The sequence below is a fragment of the Myotis myotis genome, unplaced genomic scaffold (genome assembly GCF_014108235.1).
Source record: "Myotis myotis isolate mMyoMyo1 unplaced genomic scaffold, mMyoMyo1.p scaffold_m19_p_3, whole genome shotgun sequence".
NCBI lineage: Eukaryota > Metazoa > Chordata > Mammalia > Chiroptera > Vespertilionidae > Myotis > Myotis myotis.
This window is the reverse complement of record NW_023416335.1, coordinates 200,458,206-200,480,769: the sequence shown is the minus strand read 5'-3', so window position 1 is coordinate 200,480,769 and position 22,564 is coordinate 200,458,206. Positions and strand designations below refer to the sequence as shown.

The window sequence follows — 22,564 nt, the reverse complement described above, 5'->3', positions numbered from 1 at the left end:
TCTTATATTTTTTATTGTAAAAATCATCAGACTTTCAAATGAATTTAAAAACTTTTTCAATATTTTTTAATGAAAAAGTCTCATACTGTCATGTATAGAATATATCAACATTTACTACCTGTCATTTAATGAAACACACCATTGTTGTACGTTTGGAAAGTCCTTAAACCCATTCTCTAGTAAGTGTCCATAATTTAAAGGGTATTTTCTCCACTTAAATAAAAAAAATCCATTGTAAGGCTTACAAATCATTATATACCAAAGCAATACCTAGTTACATGCTTTACACAGTCCCATGAAAAAATAATTCAGTTGTTCCTAGTCCCTGATGCAAGGCGCTTCAAAGCACCCGCACAAAACATCCATGTAAACAGCAGTACAGTACATGATTTAAATAACATGAATGACTCCTACACAGCTTGATCCAGACTAAAGGAAAAATAAAATTCATCACAGCCAGCAGCTAAACAGCATGTTAAGATTCACAACAAGGATTTGTTTCTCTTATTATAAAAAAAGAACAGGGCATATAACCTTTTAGAAAAACACCTTTTGATAAATATTTCCATATTGAAAAGCATGCTCTGTGGGTATGAGTGATCAAGGGGAGATGCAAATAGCATTTCCAAACACCCAGGTTTGTATCTGCCTGGCAGAGAAGTCTGGACTATCTGTAGCACCTTGGAAAATGCATTAAAAATCACAAAGGTACATTACTTAAAAACTAACCTTGCATAAGGTTAACATAGTCCACAGTAACAAAGAACAATGATGCAGAGACAGAAGTTTGTAAATTACTGGCTTATGAGATTTAACTAGCAAGAAAATTTCTGTCTTAATTATAGTAGCACATCTCATGTACATAAAGCACCAGTTTAAAAAAGATTATCGAACACCTCCGGCATCTTGCCGCTCAGCCTGAAAATTCATTTCTCATCACTTGCCATGTTACACCCCTAAAGCCGAGGAAGATGAAATTCAAACGGTGATAGGTACTGAAAGAGAAATTCAGTTCCTTCCCTATCGAGTGTATGTCTCTCAAGTAAAACAGACGAAGTAACAACATTTAAAAGGTCTGCTGCATTCCCTGGAGCCCACCATCCCAGCAGAGTAGGTTCTGCCTATCAGAGAACTAACACACAGGGTGAGGAGGCCAAAGCCAGGGTTGAATGCCCTGTCACGTAAGGCCAGGTTGGTCTTGCTGCTCAAGGCCACACTCTACGTTTGTACTAGAAAGCAACTCTCACAAACGATCACCATTGGTAAAGAGGTCTGAGTGTGAACGTGACTCCAGAGGCTTAACTTCACATGAAAATCCACACATCTGCCTCTTTACCAGTGGCGACTTATTAACAGCATGCCCTTCTTAGGCATAAGAGGGGTAATGGTGTTTCTAGGTTTATGCACAGTGAATAATCAAATATAAATATTCAGACTGTTGCATTTCTTAAATTACAGTTTAAAAGTGACACCCCCCAAAAAATCACTTTCTTCCTAAATGAAAAAGCCTTTATAAAATGCTGGAATGATGGTTCATTCAAATACAAAAACTCATATACAAAAAAATCCTAAATGTTCCTTCCAAACTACCTAGGTTCATACAGTTGATTCTACCACACAACTGTACTATGGATACATCACCAGAGGAAAACACTAATAAAATACTTCAGTTAGCAAACTGAGGGCCACTTCCTGACAACTGCAATAAAACTGCAGCATTGGAGCAGGGCTGAGAAGCACCGTGCCTAAGCAAGGTTTCCTCCCTCCTGTTCTTGCATCCCACAATGATTGTTGAAGGAAGGAATCTGGTCCGTAAACGATTGGCTCATCCACTGCCCATTGGGAACATCACTGAAAGTCGATTCTCCACAGTCAGCTGCTGGCGGGGAGGAAGGGGAGAGAGAGAGTGTTAGTTTCTTACATTTAAAAGCTTTAAATCAGTGGTTCTCAACCTTCCTAATGCCGCGACCCTTTAATACAGTTCCTCATGTTGTGGTGACCCCCAATTTCATTGTTACAAATTGAACATAATTAAAGCATAGTGATTAATCACAAAAACAATATGTAATTATATATGTGTTTTCCGATGGTCTTAGGCGACCCCTGTGAAAGGGTTGTTTGACCCACAGGTTGAGAACCGCTGTTTTAAATGATCAAATTAGGGGATTTTAACTGTCCAGTGAATGACAACTGTTATTAGAATAGTTAAGTACGCTTCTTCTTCTTTTTAAATATATATAATTGATTTCAGAGAGGAAGGGAGAGGGATAGATAGAAACATCAATGATGAGAGAGAATCATTGATTGGCTGCCTCCTGCATGCCCTCTCCTGGGGACTGAGCCCACAACCCAGGCATGTGCCCTTGACTGGAATGGAACCTGGGACCCTTCAGTCCACAGGCCGACACTCTATCCACTGAGCCAAACCAGCGAGGGCAAGAAGCTTCTTGAATACAGTATATTTCTGTTCTATTTTCAGATACCAGACTAATAAGTCCTCATTTGTTATCCAAGGAGGAAAATGTAACTAAGATGACTTACTGTAGTTAGTGACTTAAAAGTAAAGGGGCTGTAAGTTTGTGTAAACACATAAATAACCATCACATTTTCTCTACGAATCACTAACCAGATTTTTATATAATAATTCCCATTCTTCAATAATTTACTCTTTTTAAAAGAACTTCCCCTACCCCTCAATCCTGACAAAAGCAAGTCTTTGAGAGAACAAACATAGGGAGGGGACATACTTAGCCCATTTGAAGAGAAGCTGCAAGGTTCACCATTGCATGGATTTGCACCATAAGCACCGCCATATGCTGCTTCATAACCCGGATCATATTTTTCTTCCTTAACAGCCATCTTCTTTGCATCCTCTGTGGGGAGGGCAAAAGAGATTTAAAGTTAATTTTGTACCACACGTTTAAGAGATAGCTTTATTCAGAAATCATGAGGAAGAAATCTTTTTCTTAAATATTCATGTACACTGAGATATGCCTTTTGCTATGTATGACCTTTTGCACTCTTCGTAACATATACTATATTAACTCATAAGAACTATGAGTTAACACTATCTTAACTCTTACAGCCTATAAGATTTAATTTTGCGTGGGTTACAATGTTTCTTACATCCTCAACATCTGTAAGAGCACGGGAAGACCTCAGTAAAAGGAGATTCTAACAGTGACTAACAGCCATTATCAGAGCACTCTGGCTGCAGATATAACTGCTTTCTCCTCTCCTGCTTTTAAATCCACAACATACTTTCTGGAGTGTATGCAGACATGAAATGAAAACAAGGAGCAATAACGGGGACACACCTTGGGCAAGCTGCAGGTCAAATGTATACTGAACTTCCTGAACGTCTGTGTTTCGTTCAATGCCTTTCAATTGATCTCTTAAGTCTTTCAACTTAATGTAGTAATGAACTTTGTCCTGGGCTCGGGGAAACTGAGCACATCTTGCACTGGATGATGGCATCACATAGCAGAGCTAGAATCATAAAATTGGACAGTTATAGAGATCTGTTCAACCCACTGCTACGGAGAGAGAAAATGTGTCTTTCTCTGGGTTCATGACTTGATACTTATTACTTTAGCAGTTTATGCAAAATTAACATACGTGGTTGAGTTTTTCTTTTCACAGCATAAATTACAACGGGTAGGACAAATAAAAAAGGTCAACTGGCTAGAAAAAAAATCCACATTGAGCTGATCTGCAAATATAATTTTAAGGACTTACAGTTTCTGTGTCTGGGATCTTGTGGGGTTGAAGTCCAAATTCTAAGTTCTTAACTTTTACTCCAAAAACTTCTTTACTAAAAATTTCATAAATACCTAAAATGAAATGCAAACATATTTACATTGTCCATAATGTTAGCAAAGAAAAAAGATAAAATTTAAAAGCAAAACCTTACATTTTCCATTAAACACTGCTATTCGTGGCTGATATTTCTGTAATTTCTGCACTAGAATACGTCCTCCTTCACGAAATTCTTTACTAAAATTAAATTAAAAAGTCATAATATAAGTATGGCAATATTTATACTATACTAAATTCAGATAGCTTTCCAAGAAAGATCAAATCACATACTGTTTGTCAAGTTCAGCTAACTAGACACATATGGTATTCCTAGGGTGTATGAGGGACCAGCACGGCCAAGGTTCAGCCTATAAAAATAAATGTTATGTAATTACCTGGAGAGGTCCTTGCTGCCTGGTGTTGTCCTTTCCACCATATTGGTAAATCCAATACCATATTTTCCTGGTAAAGTGTGATCATCCATATGGTTCAGTTGGACCTCACTCAGTCCTGACATAAATAGACACTTCCCTGTGAGAAAGAGAGTTTATTTATTCCCATAGAAGGTCAAAGGTTTCTGCCCTACGGGTTGATGTAGTAGTCTATTTTTTAAAAATTGTTCTTCTTTATTTTAAAAAATATATTTTATTGATTTTTTACAGAGAGGAAGAGAGAGGGATAGAGAGTTAGAAACATCGATGAGAGAGAAACATCGATCAGGTGCCTCCTGCACACCTCCTACTGGGGATGTGCCTGCAACCAAGGTACATGCCCTTGACTGGAATCAAACCTGGGACTCTTCAGTCCGCAGGCTGACGCTCTATCCACTGAGCCAAACCGGTCAGGGCATGCTCTCTTATATTTTTATAGTTGACAGTATTATAGATGTCCCCCATTTGCCCCTCTCCACCCAGTCCCTACCCCACCCCAGGCCGTTATGGCATTACTGTTTGTCTCCATGGGCTAAGCATATATACATATATATTCTTTGATTAATCCCTTCCAGTCCCTTTCCACCTTCCTCCCCTCTGAGATCTGTCCATTGGTTTATATCCTATTCTTGAAATTTAAAAAAATTTATAATATTATAACATAGGTCAAAAACCGTATCAAACAATTACTGTGTGTGAGGTACCATGCTAAGCCCTTTGCCTGTATTTTAATCATCATACTTATGAGATATTACTATTATCATTCCCTTTTCATAGGGGAGTTAGGATAAAGGCCTGTCAAGAATATACATCTAGTCAGTATAGGAAACTCTGAAACAGCTCTCCTTTCTAATCATTGGTGATACCACCACCTGCCCGGGAATACCTCAAACAGGTAAACATACACTGATGGGCTTGACAGTGGAGAAAATGAAAAGTTCAAAATTCCCTAGGAAAAAACTTTTTATTTTTATTTATTTTTTTTTAAAGATCAGAAAGACACAAGGCTATATCCATTTATTCTACTTTCTTCTCCTTCTTTCTATGTTGTTCTGGACATTTTTAGCAGAAAAAAACTTTTTAAATAATGGAGACAATATGCTATTCATTCCAAAAACACATTACTATCATTTGCCCTAAATATTTTTTTTAATTTTTAATCATTCTTCTTATTATTTTTTATGGAGAGGAAGGGAGAGGGAGAGTTAGAAACATCGATGAGAAACATCGATCAGCTGCCTCCTGCACGCCCCCTACTGGGGATGTGCCCGCAACCAAGGTACATGCCCTTGACTGGAATCGAACCTGGGACCCTTCAGTCCGCAGGCTGGTGCTCTATCCACTGAGCCACACCGGTCAGGGCTGTCCTAAATATTTTTATGTTACTCTTAGATCACCCACTAGCTGCTAGTTCCCGAGGGCCTACAGCATGCCTTGTTCCATTAGGCATGCTGACAAGACGACTGGTATACAGGACAATTCAATAGTTATACATGGTTTTAAAGCTCACTCGACAAGTATGAAGGTCTTTAATACTATTTTCTGCTAGATATGGAGTTTCTGTACAGAATGTCTCCAACCACAGCACTTCTCAACTTGACTGCCAATGAGCAAGCATTTCATCTCTCCTAGAAATGCGATGGCCATCAGCAGAAATCTGCAAGAGTCAGTGTTCTGTCTGCACTGGCTCAGCGATGCACTATGGCTGCTACATCAATAGGTGACAACTAAAAAATCCTTTAAAAAAGTAGTAACACTCACTTGAAACAATCCAAACAAAGGAGGAAGTACTCCTTTTCATGCCCCTCTACTCTTGGAAACCAAGTGACATGTCATTCAAACCTTCTCTGTGTATACACACACAGAAATCATGGATGTATATTGATACATATATACAATCTCTCTTATTAAAAACACAATTTGGTTTAAAAAAACAACCCAAACTATTAACACAGGTATCGAGTTTAAAATTACAGTAATAATAAAAAAGCAACCACTTACAAAAATGGTTTCCAGGTCCAGGGTAATGATGCCCTTTGTAAGCAGCCATCAGTCCCGGGTTTATACCAATCTAAAAACATGTTCATGCATTTTAGTAGGGTGTAAGGGCGACAGAGTGGTGGACAAAATTGAATTTATTAAAAGTGTAATCTGACATCATACGCAGTATCATTTACCAATTACCTCCTCTTGATCTGAATAAAGTACTCCAGTCTGAGGAAAAAAATTTCCTTTATATTAGAAGTTATGCTGTTGTTTTTAAAAACCAGTTTGATTCCCGCATATCCCCAGGCCCCACCCCCACCCACTGGGCTGGAAAGAAAGAGGCTCTGGAGCAGGGGCCCTCAAACTGTTTTGTTTTTTTTTACAGAGAGGAAGGGAGAGGGACAGAGAGTCAGAAACATCAATGAGAAAGAAACATCGATCAGCTGCCTCCTGCACATCTCCTACTGGGGATGTGCCCGCAACCCAGGTACATGCCCTTGACCGGAATCGAACCTGGGACCCTTCAGTCCGCAGGCCGACGCTCTGTCCACTGAGCCAAACCGGTTTCGGCCTCAAACTTTTTAAACAGGGGGCCAGTTCACTGTCCCTCAGACCGTTGGAGGGCCGGACTATAGGTTAAAAAAAAACTATGAACAAATTCCTATGCACACTGCACATATCTTATTTTGAAGTAAAAAAAAACAAAACGGGAACAAATACAATATTTGTATTTGCATGTGGCCCGCGGGCCGTAGTTTGAAGACCCCTGCTCTGGAGCCATCGGTGAGTCTGAGCCCAGGTTTAGCCACAAGTCTCCTTCTCAGCTCCCAGCAAGCAGCTGACTTCACAACATCTGCACAGCTGTCTGCATGCTGTTTCTTACAGTTACAGACAAAAATCAAAGTTCAAAATCAGTGTTACCATTCGTGGGGAACTCACAGATGTCATGCAGTCTGAGTTACATGGACTATTTAATTTAATTGAAACCCTATGAGAGAGGCACTATTATCAACCGTTTCACCAAGGAGAAAACTGGGGTTCAGGAAAGTTAAGGCTTGCCTAGGGTCATACCCATGTGGCAGGATTGGACACTGGACAACTCTACTCTGGAGCCCACCCTCTCAAATACTCCCCAGTAATAGGACCTCATGAAGGTGACATCACGTACTACCAAAAGGATTCTCAGAAACGGTTCTTTTCAGCAAAATTATTTGCAAGGATAAAGGTTAAGTTAATCCACCAATGTCCTATATTATAAAAGGCCAGTGACCGTAACACTGTAACAACCAAACGACCGGTCACCAGGAGGTGCACTGATGGGTCCCGCAGCACAGTGGGTCTGAGTCTTGTGCAATTTCGCGCGCTGGGCCTCTAGTGCTATTTATAAAACCAAATGAGAACAGAAATCCTTACAATCACAATGTCCAGATTGAAGGTCAAAATGTCCGGGAGCGTCTTGGTCAAAAGTTCAGCTTCTGAAACACCATTAAAACGGTCAACTTTTCTCTTCACTTTAAACGTGTCTGTAATTTTTTCTTGCTTTTCTTTTGATTTTGCAGACTTGGCAGACTTCTTGGCCTCAGCAGGTTTCTTGGCCTCGGCGGCTTTCTTGGCCTCGGCAGCTTTCTTGGCGTCGGCAGGCTTTTGGGCCTTGGCAGTTTTCTTGGGTTCTGCTGGTTTTTTTGGTTGTCTTGTTCTGGGTTTTCTTTTCCTTCCTTTGGGAGCCTCTGAAACACAATGATTTCCAGGATGTGATGCAGAAAACCACAACTGCAAAGCCCAGGCAGTTTTCCCAGAAAAGCCACCCTATCCACATCCTTTTTACCTTTCTCCTCAATCTCCAAGTGCCAGTTTCCACTACAATGTCTTCCCCTTGCTTCACCCTCCAACTGGGTTCATGTCGCCCCATCCACGACCCTCCCTCCTCTGCGGGCTGTTGTTGGGATGAGACCTCCATCAGAATCATCAATTGATTTTCTACACAATCTTACCTAGCATCTTGGCCTCCCCTGGGATACAAAGCATCTATGTACTATTTTATAGGAATTCTACATGTAAATACATGAATAGCTAAGTTAACAAATGACAGAAAAAGTAGACAGCGAAACAGGGAGGAAGGGAAACCGTTTAACTCAATTTCCCCATAATTCCAGCAGTAGACAGCCTCAAAAGCAAGGCCTGTGGGCTTGTTTTAGAGATTCTGAGTGTCTGTTCCACACACACGCAAAGAGTTCTGAACTCAGAGGTGCTGAAGAGGAAACCTCAGGCTGGCAGTAGGAATCTGATCTCAGGACCTAATGCAGAGCTTCTCAGTCTTGGCACTACTGACATCTTACACTGAATGATTTTTGGTTGTGGGAGACTGTTCTGTATATTATAAAATGTTTAACATTCTATATATTTTAAAAATATATATTTTTTTTTTATTGATTTCAGAGAGGAAGGGAGAGGGAGAGAGAGACAGAAACATCAATGATGAGAATCATTGACTGACTGCCTTCTACATACTTCCCACTGGGGATCAAGACTGCAACCCAGGCATGTGCCCTGATCAGGAATCAAACCGTGATCTCCTGGTTCATGGGTCATTGTTCAACCTCTGAGTCACATGGGCTGGCAACATTTTATATTTAATAACAGCCTTGGCTTCTGCCCACTAGATGCCAGTAGCATCCAGCCAGTCATGACAATCAAAGGTGTCTCCAGACAATACCAAACGTCCCTAGAGGGCAAAATCATCTCTGGTCACAAACCACTGTCCTAAAATATCCGACAGGAAGCCTTGGTTTTCTAACCTTAGTTCTTTAACATCTCTTATAACTTCTCAGGCTCCTCTCCCATTCTACTACTATTTGGCATTTCTCCACCCTAGCCTCTCGTCCTTCCTTTTTTCTACCTCACACTGCTTTAGCCACTCCTATGCCAAGAGATCCACCTCCACTGGCTTGTAGCTGGGGAAGCCCCAGTGCTGCCTGCCCAGAAAAAAGCGGTCAAGGGCAGGGGTATCCCCAACGCAGTGAAGGGAAGCATGTTCCTGGGATCATAACCTGGAACTTGGAGCACATTTCTTATGCAATACAGCTACCCTGGAGAGAGTAGCTGGAGAGGAGCTCTCCATCTCCCCACCCCCAAATCTGTTCTCCTTTCTTCTAATTCTCTAGCTTGGTGAATGGTACCTCCTTCATCCAACTGTCTAGGAATTATTTCCAGATTCCTTTTCCTCCTTGTCTCCCCATGAAATCCATCTACCATGGCCAGTACTTCTACCTCTGGAGTAGTTCCTAATTCTGTCCTTCTCCACCCCTTTACATCCTCCTCATTTTGTCCCCAGATTATTCAAAGGATCTCTAATCCACTCCTTGCCTCCAAGTTCTGCTTGTTTTCTACCACCCATTCTATCCTCTGTAATACCTGAGGCTGATATTTTCAAATGCCACTAGACTACGCCACTACCTACCTACATTCTCTCAACAGCTCCCTATTGCCTTCAGAACAGGATATACATCTTTTAGGCTAAACAAGCCTCAATGACCCCTTTCCAGCCTCGTCTCTCACCATTTCTTTGCTATACCCCAGACTCCAATGTCAGAATCACTGTTTTTTAACTGTCGTGCTTCTTCTTGTCTGTGTTTTGTGCATGCTTCCCTCCACCTGGAACTTCCCCAGCCCTTTCTTCCTGGGGATAACGTCTCCTTCCCCTGGAGTTTCTGAGCTCCGGGAAGCTGCCTCTGAGCCTCAGTCTGAGTTAGGTGTCAATGCCATGAGCTCTCACAGCATCCTACGCCGCTCGTCACTGCTCTGTGTGCTGAGCCATGACGTGTATTTACTTATTATTTTCCTCTACTAGATTATGAGATATTCTAGAGCAGGATCCATATCCCTTTTTAAAAATATGTTTTATTGATTTCAGAAAGAGGAAGGGAGAGTGAGAGAGGGAGAGGAAGGGAGGGATGGGGGGGGGGAGAGAGAGAGAGAGAGAGAGAGAGAGAGAGAGAGAGGGATGGGGAGAGAGAGAGAGAGAGAGAGAGAGAGAGATTGAAAGATCCACTGGCTGCTTCCCACACACCCTCCCTGGGGATCAAGCCTGCAACCAAGTTATGTGCCCCAACCAGGTACTGAACCAGAGACACTTAGGTACATGGGACAACACCCAACCAATAAAGCCATACCAGCCAGGACAGGATCCATGTTCCCACCCCTTCTGCCCCACAAACCTACAGTGCCTGGCAGATACTAAGTACCTAAAAAGTGGGTTAAATTTTTTAACACTAGCCAGGCTGGCATGGCTCAGTGGTTGAGCATTGACCAATGAATCAGGAGGTCGCGGTTCGATTCACGGTCAGGGCACATTCTTGGGCTGTGGGCTCAATCCCCAGTAAGGAGGGTGCAGGAGGCAGCCGATCAATGATTCTCTCTCATCATTGATGTTTCTCTCTCTCTCTCTCCCTCTCCCTTCCTCTCTGAAATCAATAAAAAAATTTTAAAAAAATTTTAACACTAAAATTCATCATTAAACCCTTTCTTAAAAAGCGGGCTAATCCAATAGCTACTTTTCTATGCTCTCCTGGTGCAACTACCTTGTTCAGGTGCCTGAGCAGGAGCTGGCTCTGGAACTTCCGCTGGCATCTGCGCTGTGTCCATAACCTCCATGTTAGGAGCCTCGGCCATCATTTGTTGAAATGGAAATGTGTAAAAAGCTTGAGCCGGCTGAAGAGAATAGCTGAAAGAACAATTAAATTAAGATAAGAGGGTAAAATTACCCAAATGGAAGTTTAAAGGATCAGCTGTACGTAACTTTTCAGGTTCCAAGTATGTTGAAACCAGAATGTGGTATTTATTTGGAGTTGACAACAGGTCAAAGTGAGGAGGAAGATCTAGTGTCATATGTACACACTCACCCAACCTTTACGAACCAACACTAATTCACTCTCACACTGTTTAATGGCAAGATGTGTCCTCAATACAACTTACCAGTCCGTCAAGTCAGCCTGCACTTTCCCTGAGATGAGATCATGGGAATTTCTAGCAGGGAGACAGAAAAGGCCCACAAGTCCACACAGGAACACAAAAACAATTTGTGTTACTACCATCAGTATTGAATCCTCTAATCTAACCCTCCCCTGGCCTAACTTTCCCCCCAATTTTGATATAACATTGTGTAAGTTAAAGATGTACAACATGTTGATTTGATACACTTACATACAGGGTGGGGCAAGAGTAGGTTTGCTGTTGTGAGTACACGAAACAAAATTTATTCTTGTATTATTATTTACTAGGGGCCCAGTCACGAATTCGTGTATCTTGAAAGAAACTGTGGGCTGTGAGGCTGCAGTGGGCACAGGGGCGGGTCTTGGCCCATCCTCTGCGCCCCTGCCCAGCCTCGCCTGCTGTGGCCCCTAGTCCCTGTCTGCCAGCAGCCCCGCTCCCGCTGCTCCCATGCACTGATGGCACCAGCCCCGCTTGCACCACTGATGGCGCGAAGCAACTGGGGCCGGCACCAGCAGTGGGTGCGAGTGGCGGATGCTGGTCCGATTGCCCCTCAGGAGCAAGGGGAGGTGGAGAATCCCTTAGGGGCAATTGGGGCTGGCAGCCACTGCTCGCACCCATTGACGGCACAGAGCAATCGGGACTGGCGCCAGGTGCTGGTAGTGGGTGCAAGTGGCGGGTGGGACCGCGGTGTGCGGGAGCAAAAAATTTTCAGTAACCACCAGAGGCTCGCCCTGATGACAGCGACCAGTGCCACGCCTTGGTCTGGCAACCCTGTTCATCAACCGCACCATCCCACCGCAGCCAACGCCTGCTATGTTCCGTGCTCTGCCGTCTGCTGCCAATGCCCGCCATGTTCCGCACGCACCCCCTGTGGTCAGTGCACATCACAGTGACCGGTTGTTCCGCTGTTCGGCCTATTTGCATATTAGCCTTTTATTATGTAAGATTAACTAGAGGCCCAGTGCACAAAATTCATCCACGGGTAGGGTCCCTAGGTCTGGCTGGCGATCAGGGCCGATCGGGGCCTTCTGGCTGCTGGCCATGGCCTTCCTTCCTGGGCCGCTGGCCGCCAGGCCTTCCTCATTCCACGCCACCCCCTGGTGGTCAGCGCACGTCATTTAACTCCTGGTCTCCCGGTTGAACTCCTGAGGGAACACTTTGCATATTAGCCATACGTGTGTGTGTGTGTGTGTGTGTGTGTGTGTGTGTGTATAGATAGATAGATATAGATTATTGTCTCACTTTATATATGGACAACTATAAATCTACGTTTGCCCCACCCTGCATTGCACAGTGCTGACCACCATGGAACAGCCTTAGCTAACACCTCCATCATGTCACATAATCACCATATTTTTTTTTGTAGTGAGAACATTTAAGATCTATTCTCTTAGCAACCTTCAAGTAAATAACATGGCAATGCTGTACATCAGTTCCCAGAACTTGTTCATGTTTTCTTAAATTTATTGAATTTATATAGATTTCAGGTGTACAATTCTGTAAGACAACATCTGAACGTTGTGTGTTTGCCGCCCCAAGTCAAGTCTCCTTCCATTTATCCCCCCTTTACCCTCTTCTACCTGGAAGCTTGTGCCCTTTGACCAGCATCTCCCCATTCCCACTCCTCTTCCAATCTAAAGTTCTCCTGGTTTCTTTGCCTGTTTACTTATTTACTCATTGGGTCTGTTTTTTAATTGTTGCTGGGTTTTTGCTTTTCTGTCACTAAATGAGGATTAGAAATGAATAGTGTGTCTATGAATTTATGGAGAAAAAAACCACTTTAGACCTGTCTTCTGAACATGATTTAAGCTTTGTTCAAAGTATTGTGTTCAATGTCAGGGACAGAGGCCTTCACAGAAAACAATTTCCCAAAAATATTTCTGATGCCCATAAACCACTATCTCAAGCTGCTGCATCAGCACAAAGCTAGGGAAGTAAACACAATTTATGAAACCCAAGTTACGCTAATGCCAAATGCTGCCACAGGATATGCAGTAGGAGAAAAAACACTAGGAAATAAAGTGAATGAGTACTGTTTACTATGTTCTGGGGCAAGATACCCCACTTATTAGTTTTCTTTCTCTTTGCATGTGGAGAAAGGCTAACAGCGCTTTCGGTTAGAATATAGAAAAGTAAAGACATGTGGTCACAGTAAATGAGTGGCCAAAGAATGCACGAGGTCTGCTCTTTGTCATATTATCAGGAAGGCAACCTACCACCTCCCTCTCCCCCATGTTTCTTGCTACCACTCTCAGAATTCAACAGATGTTGAGTACTTCACAAAAATCCAAACCTAAGCTCTGGCTGGGTAGCTCAGTTGGTTAGAGTGTCGGCCCAATACACCAAGGTTGCAAGTTCGAGTCCCAGTCAGGGCACATACAAGAATCAACCAATGAATGTATAAATAAGTGGAACAGCAAAATTGATGTCTCTCTCTCTCTCTCTCTCTCTCTCTCTCTCTCTCTCTCTCTCTCCCTCCCTCCCTCCCTCCCTCCCTTCCTCCTTCCTTCCCTCCCTCAAGTAAATACATAAACATTTTTAAAAGTAAAGAAAAATCCAAACTTAAAGCATATAAAAATTGGGGAGACACCATTCACATTACAAAAGGGCTCTGAACTTAAAAATAAATGTTTTCATTGATTTTAGAGAGAGAGGAAGGGAGAAACATTGATCAGCTGACTCCCGTACCAGGAATCAAACCCACAACATAGGCATGTGCCTGATCAGAAATTGAACCTTTTGGTACACAGGACAACGCTCAAGCAATGAAGCCACACTGGACAGGGCAAGGACTCCAGACTTTAAAAAATAGATTTCTGAAATATGGCTCCCTTAGCATACTTAGGGGGTCATTAAGGATCTTCAGAAATTCTGGGGCTCAGAAATGAAAAATTAATATTTTCAAAATCAGCTGATTGAAGTAAAAAATAATGAAGAAAAATACCTGGAGCTTTATTTTATAGATCAATTTTGAAAGAAATCTAGAAATTTATCTAGAATACTGATGTGTCCCTTAATCTTTTAAAAACTATCTCCGGCACTTTACAGTAAATTAAATTAGAACAGACACAAAAATAAAGCTATGGAAAATAGAATGTGTGAGTTCTAAAGTAACACTATCTTTGAGTGTTAAATTTAGCCTGATCAACTTACAGCCAGAACAAAAGGAAACAGCGTGGGTTACAACATTCTTATTAGTTGGCAGAAGAAAGCATGACATCTGTACAAAAACCTTCATGAACTTGAATGCTAGGCAACTAAAGAGTTCTGAGTAATCTCATTTTCTTTTATGTAATAATAAATTTATAAACATAAAGTTATTTCATCCTTAATGTTAAAATACCTCTTAAATACACTGCTGTATTTATATATGGTAACTGCCACTTCATAACTCAGAATTCTGCAATATTTATGAACAATAATTGTCTCTGTACAAGGGGAAGAGCCACAAAAGAGCAGCTAGTCAAGTCATTCATCCTCGAGAGAGCTCCGTTGCCTCACCATGAAAATGAGGTGAGATTTGGTGACTTCTCCATACATGGAGAATGCATAGAAAATAGGACCAAATCTGTCCAGATTGCAGACACACCCCAAAGAGCTTTTATTGTCTATAATTCCCTGATCTCAAACTTATAAGTATGAATGACTTTACTTCCCCTTCTCCATTTGTCCCTTTCATTTCTGTCTGTCCCCACCTGCTGGGTGCCACCTGTCTCCTCTCCCTGCCGCTAACCCCTTCCTCTCTCCTAGCCTCCAAATGCACCCCCTTTCTCTGGAAAAGCAGTGCTCAAAGGGCTGATTTTTACAGTTGTTTGAAATTGATAAACTGAGTTTTTCCTGATGAACTGTCTATTTTCCGACAGTCTTTCTCAAAACATACACACATGCGTACACGTACACACATATACCCAACTGACTGAGGAGTTCAGTTCAGATTTTCCTGTAAACTAACTCTTTAAGGTTTTCCCTAAAAGAAACAACTTCAACCCCTTTAATCTGCAATTATTTTCCACTATTTTAAAGTTTTAGGTTGCTCTTTCCAAATACATTTGTTTTAGTCCATTTGGGCTGCTACAACAAAATACCACAGACTGGATGGATAACGAACAACAAATATTTATTTCTCAGTGTTGGAGGTTGGAAAACCCCCTTTCCAGGCACCAGGGGATTCAGTTTCTGGCCAGGGCCTGATTCTGGGTTCACACGTCAGAAGGAGTGACACATCTCTCTCGGGACCTTTTTTTTTAAACCTCACCCAAGGTTATTTTTTGCATAGAGGGGGGAGGGGGGCAAAGAGAGAAAGAGAAAGAAACATCGATGTGAGAGAGACACATCAACTGGTTGCTTCTCCCATGTGCCCTGAACAGGGACAGGAATCGAATCTGTGACCTCCCCCATGCTCTAACCACTGAACAAACTGGCCAGGGCTTGGGACCTGTTTTACTATAAGGGCATTTATCCCATTTAGAAGGGCTCTGAACTCATGACCTAATCACCTCCCAAAGGCCACCCCACCTACAAATACCATCACATTGAAGATTGTTAGGTTTCAACATATGAATTTTGGAAGGACACAAATATTCAGTCTATGGCAACGTTTTATTATCTTCATTTAAACAAGCATATACAACATTGAATACTTATAAAAGTAACAATCAACACTAAATAATCCATAAGCTCAAATACAAAGGACTAGTTATGTAACTATGATGGAATACCATCATAACTATTTACTTTTGTTTATTTATCTTTATTGTTGAAAGTATTACAGATGTCCACTTTGTGGGTTGTTTTTTCCATTGACCCCCTCCACCCCATACCAGCCCCTCCCAGGCCTTCACCAGACTACTGTCTGTGTCAATGGGCTATATAAATATGCATACAAGTTCCCCAGTTAATCTTCCTGCCCCACCTCCACCCCTAGTTTCCCTCTGAAATTCGTCAGTCTGTTCTATGCTTCTATGTCTCTGGATCTATTTTGCTCATCAGTTTATTTTGTTCATTAGATTCCACATATGAGTGAGATCATGTGATACTTATCTTTCTCTGACTGGCTTATTTCACTTAGCATAAAACTCTCCAGTTTCATTCATCCTGTCAAAAACGGTAAGAGTTGGTTCACATTGTATAAATTGTGTAAATGTACCACAGCTTTTTTACCCATTCATCTACTGATGGGCACTTGGGCTGTTTCCAAATCTTAGCTATTGTAAATTGCGCTGCTATGAACATAGGGATGCATTCATTCTGATTGGTATTTTGGGTTTCTTAGGATATATTACTAGAAGTGGATTGCTGGGTCAAATGAGAGTTCCATTTTTAATTTTTTGAGGAAACTCCATCCTGTTTTCCAGTCTGCATTCTCACCAGCAGTGTACTAGGGTTCCCTTTTCTCCACATCCTCACCAACACTGGTTGTTTGTTGATGACAGCCATTCTGACAGGTGTTGTTTTAATTTGCATCTCTGATGATAAGTGATGTTGAGCATTTTTTCATATGTATCTTGGCCAATTGTATGTCCTCTTTGGAAAAGTATCTATATAGGTCGTCCGCCCATTTTTGGTTGGACTATTTGTCTTCCTTTTGTTGAGTTGTATGAGTACCTTATATATTTTGAAAATTAACCCCTTATCAGATGTATCATTGGCAAATATGTTCTCCCATGCGGGGGGCTCTTTTTTCAGTTTGCTGATGGTTTCTTTTGCTGTGCAGAAGCTTTTTATTTTGATGCAGCCCCATTTGTTTATTTTCTCCTTAGTTTTCTTTGCCCTAGGATATGTATTACATATTCCTATAAGAAATGTCTGAGATTTTGCTGCCTATGATTTCTTCTAAGATTTTTATGGTTTCACGACTTACATTTAAGTTTTTAATCCATTTTGAGCTTAATCTTGTGTATGGTGTAAGTTGGTGATCTGGTTTCATTTTTTTTTTTTTTTGCATGTTCCTGTCCAATTTTCCCAGCACCATTTATTGAAGAGGCTGTCTATACTCCATTGTATATCCTTGCCTCCTCTGTCAAATATTAATTGAGTGTAATGGCTTGGTTGCTTTCTGGGGTATCTGTTCTGTTCTTTGTGCCTGTTCTTATGCCAGTACCAGACTGTTTTGAGTGCAGTGACTTTGTAGTATAACTTGATATCTGGTATTGTGATTCCTCTAACTTTGTTCTTTCTCAAGATTGCTGCAGTTATTCGGTATCTTTTTGGTTCCATATGAATTTATGGAGTGCTGTTCTAGATCTGTGAAATATGCCATTGGTATTTTAATAGGGATTGCACTGAATGTATAGATTGCTTTGGGTAGTATGATTCCATCATAACCATTTAAAGGCTACATTCAATAATGCTTAAGTGTGTGTATTCACCATGTATTACTGGGTACTCACTGTGCACATTCACTAGAAACTGTAAACACAAAGATACAGAATAAGCCAGTTCATTTAACTACTCTTCATATAGTATGATTTCAAATTTCCTCACTATTTGGTCATTTTTGGTGCTCAGAAGCAAACAAACAAACAAAAATACTTCAGATATAGCCTCATCATCCTGAAACTGAGCCGGGCTATCTACTTCCTCATTCTGGAGACACAGTACAGAACCCAATACATTAGCTGTAGGGCACTCACAGTATCCAGTCGTTCATACTGAGTTCACCATCAATGAAAACTGCCCTTTTATCATCTCTCACGTGTATCATTGATTTTTCCACACCTCAGCAAAACATTGTGTCTCTTTTTGTAAAAGCTGATTCACCATTCCAGCAGGTTGGGATTGATCAGGATTCTGATTCAACCCATCCACTCCACAAAGCGGTCCCAGAGTTAGGTCAGGGACACATTTTATAATTTCATCAACTTCTGAAAAGTACAAAGTTGGGGTAGAACGAAATGGCACATCAGTACAGACTTCCCTTCAGCCTGCATTTGACTCTTTCAGTAGTAAACCAGCTTTGATTTCACCTAATTAGACTGCTATCAGTCTATCTTCATTGCGCGCGCGCGCACACACACACACACACACACACACACACACACAGTGGTATGGCACAATTGTTAGGGAGGCAGGCTTTGAAGCCACACTGCCTGGGTTCAAATTTCAGCACTGCCACTTCTAGCTCTGCAGGCAAGTTCCTTAACCTCTTTGTGCCCCAGATTCCACATCTGTAAAATGGGAATAGTTGCACCTAATTTACTGGTTATGAGGATTACAGTAAGTAACCTGTGCAAAACACCTAAAACAGTGCCTGGCATGTAGTAAGTTTGCCATAACAATAACAAAAACAGGAGATGATTAAATATTTTAGGTACCTTCTCTCATCCCTCCTGATGTTGTCTACTCTAGTTATCATTAGCTAAACGGGAATGACCTAGCTTGGTGGCTCCTGCTTTTTTCTGAACTTATACTATAGCCTAGTGGTCACTGGTTCCTTACAAATGTGCTCAATAACTACTGAGAAGCAAACATTTTGTTTAGGATCAAAGTCCATACGTTAAGAAGACAGGTTCCACCTCTGGAAGAAACAGGGGCCCATGGTTTTATTTTCGGTATTCAGGCCCCTCTCCTGCGAGAGAGACATCCACCGACTGCCTCCTGCAAGCGCTCCAGGGCGATGGGACCCACAACCTAGGCATGTGCCCTGCCCAGGAATCAAACCCACAGCCCTCCACTTTACAGGATGATGCTCCACCCAAATGAATTACCCGGCCAGGGCTCTTCGGATGTTTTGAAATGACTCCTCCAAAATAGAAAGCAAACTCATTATTACCCAGCATCCCATTCCACTCCTTGATTAGCATAAAGTAAGGGTAACTGGGAACCACTTTCTTTGGATTCTGGGAGCCTGTCATTTCGGAATTCCCAAGGATAAACTCCTTACAGTATTCACGCAGAATTCTTCATATTTCCTGAGGTTAAAGTTTTGCACGCCAACATTTAAAAAATGGTCTAAGACTCTACGGATTTAAGTGAAGACAGAATGTAAGTCAGTTTTGAGCTAAACACACTACCATCCTGTTACTTTGCTTTATAAGACACTAAACAAGGTCTTAGAACATGGAATTCATTTGATGGTAGTGTTTACCCAAGTTCCCACTCTGATCTGAAGTAAGATCGCAAAGGTCAGAGCGATTTCCACAAGGTCTGGTGAATTCTTTTCTTTGTAAAGTTCTTCTGCGAAAGAAGTGGAGTAACTTCACTCCAGGATTCGATCCACAAGGTCAGGATAAAGTTCCCACTTTATCTACAGGTTCTCTCCTCTCCTAAACTCTCAGGCGGTTCTGGTGGCTTAACCCTTTCCAGCTAACACGGACTCACCGCACGTCGGAACCGCACGTCGGAACCACATTCCAGCGACGCCCTATTTACAGACACGACCAGGCCCAGAGAAGGGAGGATCTTGCCTAAGTTCGGGGCCCATTAGCCACCGCAAGTCAGGATAAGCCTTCATAGGTCTGGCAGTATTTTATTCCAATACGGAGCATCATTTTATAAAAAGACCCTGTTGTTTACCATATCTGATTTTTTTTTTAATTTGGTTTTCTGCCCGTTCAAATCTCAAAATCTCTGCTTTGGCAACGTTTTCCCACACGCCTAACACTCCCCAAAGGAACGTGTTAAAAATGGACTCTTAAGTTCGTCCTCAAGACCCTTGGAAGACATTTCGGTGACTTTTGGGAGCGGTGTTCACAGACTCAGAACTCAAGAGCTCCAGGATGGCAGCGCTGGCTATCGTGCGGCCCCGGATGCTGCTTTTGGTAAATCTTGGGGTGGGAAGCCCCATAAATCTCACTACAAAATGAAACGATCACGGAGCCAAGGACGGCCACCAGAAGCACAACAGGAGACTGCAGGCCGCTCACTAATGCATCTGAAAGCCGGCGAGGTACCGGAAAAGGCCGAGAAGGGGCCCAGGTGCGGCGGCCCCGCGTGGGCGGGCCGGGTGCGGAGGGGCCGGCCGGCCGGCCGGCAGGCAGGCACTGCGCACGCGCGGCCCCGGCCTTTGTACCGGCGGCGGCACCTGAAGACCCCCCCAGCGAGCATGCGCGCCCGCGGCCGCCCGCCGCGAGGGGCGCGGGGGGAGGGGCGGCGCTCCGCCCTGGCCTTACCTGCCCGCGTTCTCCGCTTCCATGCCCGGCTGCCGCTCCCGCGGACGGCTGCTCCTGCCACGCAAGCGAGCGACTGGTCGCTGTCGTACCGTGGCGGAGGTGCAGCGGTACAATAACCAGAGGCTTGGACCTGACGGCCGGCAGAACTGGGGCCGCGGCTAGCGCTCAAGCTCCGCCCCCAGGCTCTTAGCGCCCCTCCCCCCAGCGCAAACCCCTCTTTTGCGGGGCGCTTCCGGCTGCGCCTAGCCAAATCCCAGGACTTGTGAGGGTCACGTGTCGCAGGACAGCCCAATCAGGTTGGTCCCCCTCTGGGTTCCTCTGCCGGCCGCTTGGCCTTTCGGGAAGGGTGGAGGACCAGAATGGAGGAGGGGAGCGCGCCGCTGACGTAGGCTCCTGTCGCCCTCCACCCCCGCGCTTCGGTGGTGGGCGGTGATGGGGGTGAATGGGTGAGGATGTGTTCTGGGGGCGCTGGGTAGGTGGGGCTGTTATGCTTGTCAGGATTATCCGGGCCTTTCCACCCCAAATTTTATCCTGATTAAAAACTGGTTTGCATTAACTATCAAGCATGATCTGGGAGAAAGAAGCGTCTATGGAATCAAAGAACCTGGGAGTCCAGGCCCCTGTACTATCTTGGGCTTCCGGTTCCTAATCTGTACATTGAGGTGACTGTAAAATTGCTTTGTGAAATGTAAAACTTCACATAAATTGTTGTCTGGTTTACTTTGGATATATAAAAATATTAGTCTTTGAAGTCTATAGTAGATGTCATTCACGCATCACGTCTTCTTTTTTTAAAAAAAAAATATATTTTATTGATTTTTTACAGAGAGGAAGGGAGAGGGATAGAGAGTTAGAAACATCGATGAGGATGTGCCCACAACCAAGAAACATGCCCTTGACTGGAATCGAACCCGGGACCCTCCAGTCCGCAGGCCGACACTATCCCTGAGCCAAACCGGTCAGGGAACGTTTTCTTTATAACCTTCCAGACTACCCCTGTGTTGTAGTGTTTTGTTTTCTCAATGGCTCTTACAGCTAGTTTTTGTCTCATTATTTCTCAAGTTGTCACTAGTGTTTGTACAAGGACTTCATTAAATAACCCTTAGTGGAGATAGCTTTTTATCTTTCTCTAGTTTGCATAATGAAAAATATGGCTGCTGTATTGGTTAGCTTTCCCTAGTTAAGCTGTGGTAACAGACGACCCCAAAAGCTCAGTGGTTTACAGAAACAAAGGTTTATTTCTCACTAACGTAACATGTGGGCTGAGAGATGGCTGTGGCTCTGTGGGTCATTTGGCTTCTTCATTCTAGGATCCAAGAAAAGGGCTTTCATGAGTAAATACACATTAATTTGTATTATGCCAATTGTTTAAAACTTTTAGTATTTTGAAACTTTTCAGAACTTTTACCAATACTGTGTCCCTTAATAGGTACTACTTAGAACCTGACTCATGGTAGGTATATTTAAACCCTGACAATTGATTTTTTTTGTCTTCTTTTGTTAATGCAAGTGCCTAACTTAAGCTTTGATTGCCAAGGCATTAACACTGAGTGGCCAGATTATTATGACCACCCCATTAGTACAATGAAGTGAATTAGTTATGCAAATAATAATAATAATAAAACCTTGAGAGTATTTGCTTAGGAAGTTTTCAATATTCAGTATTTTTGGAAATGTCAATGAAGTACTGATGGGGTGGTCATAATAATCTGGCCACTCAGTGTATTTCAAAGAGGCATCCACTTCATAGACTGGCTATCTAGAATAAATACATTGCCAGACACACACACACACCCACGCACACACGCACACTGCCAGGCATACACACACATACACAGTAACACACGCACACACATGCACACTGCCACGCGCGTGCACACACACACTGCCAGGCATACGCACGCACACACATACATACACGCACACTGCCTGGCATACACACACACATGCACACTGCCACACACACACACACACACACACACACACACAGCCAGGCATACACACACACATGCACACTGCCAGGCATACACACACACACACGCACGCACACTGCCAGGCATACACACACACACACTGCCAGGCATACCCACACACACACACACATTGCCACGCATACACACACACACACACACACACACTGCCAGGCATACACACACACATGCACACTGCCACACACACACACACACACACACACACACACTGCCAGGCATACACACACACATGCACACTGCCAGGCATACACACACACAC

General features: G+C 42.9%; 1 protein-coding gene across 2 annotated transcripts; it reads right to left on the bottom strand.

Moving 5' to 3' along the window:
• Positions 1-39: 39 nt before the first annotated feature.
• Positions 40-20,565, bottom strand: TDG (thymine DNA glycosylase). Of its 2 annotated transcripts, none has more exons than XM_036298555.1 (10): positions 20,315-20,565; positions 10,793-10,935; positions 7,629-7,942; positions 6,231-6,300; positions 4,194-4,329; positions 3,914-3,996; positions 3,739-3,833; positions 3,318-3,489; positions 2,748-2,873; positions 40-1,876 (listed from the first exon to the last, which is right to left on the bottom strand). In XM_036298555.1, the coding sequence occupies exons 1-10, from the start codon at positions 20,335-20,337 to the stop codon at positions 1,746-1,748; spliced, it is 1,293 nt and encodes a 430-aa protein (XP_036154448.1). In that variant the 5' UTR covers positions 20,338-20,565; the 3' UTR covers positions 40-1,745. The 2 variants fall into 2 exon arrangements, with proteins under 2 accessions (XP_036154448.1, XP_036154447.1); XM_036298554.1 differs by having other exon boundaries at positions 40-1,879; positions 20,315-20,561.
• Between the last annotated feature and the right edge of the window lie 1,999 nt (positions 20,566-22,564).

What these genes read in the sequence shown, in the direction of transcription:
- TDG (XM_036298554.1), bottom strand. Translation starts at nt 20,337, where the DNA reads ATGGAAGCGGAGAACGCGGGCAG. An exon ending in TGCTCAGGCACCTGAACAAG is followed by an intron (nt 7,943 to 10,792) that starts GTAGTTGCACCA and finishes ATTGTGTTTCAG; the next exon opens with AGGCTCCCAAAGGAAGGAAA. An exon ending in TCAATCTGGACATTGTGATT is followed by an intron (nt 6,301 to 7,628) that starts GTAAGGATTTCT and finishes ACATGTTTTTAG; the next exon opens with ATTGGTATAAACCCGGGACT.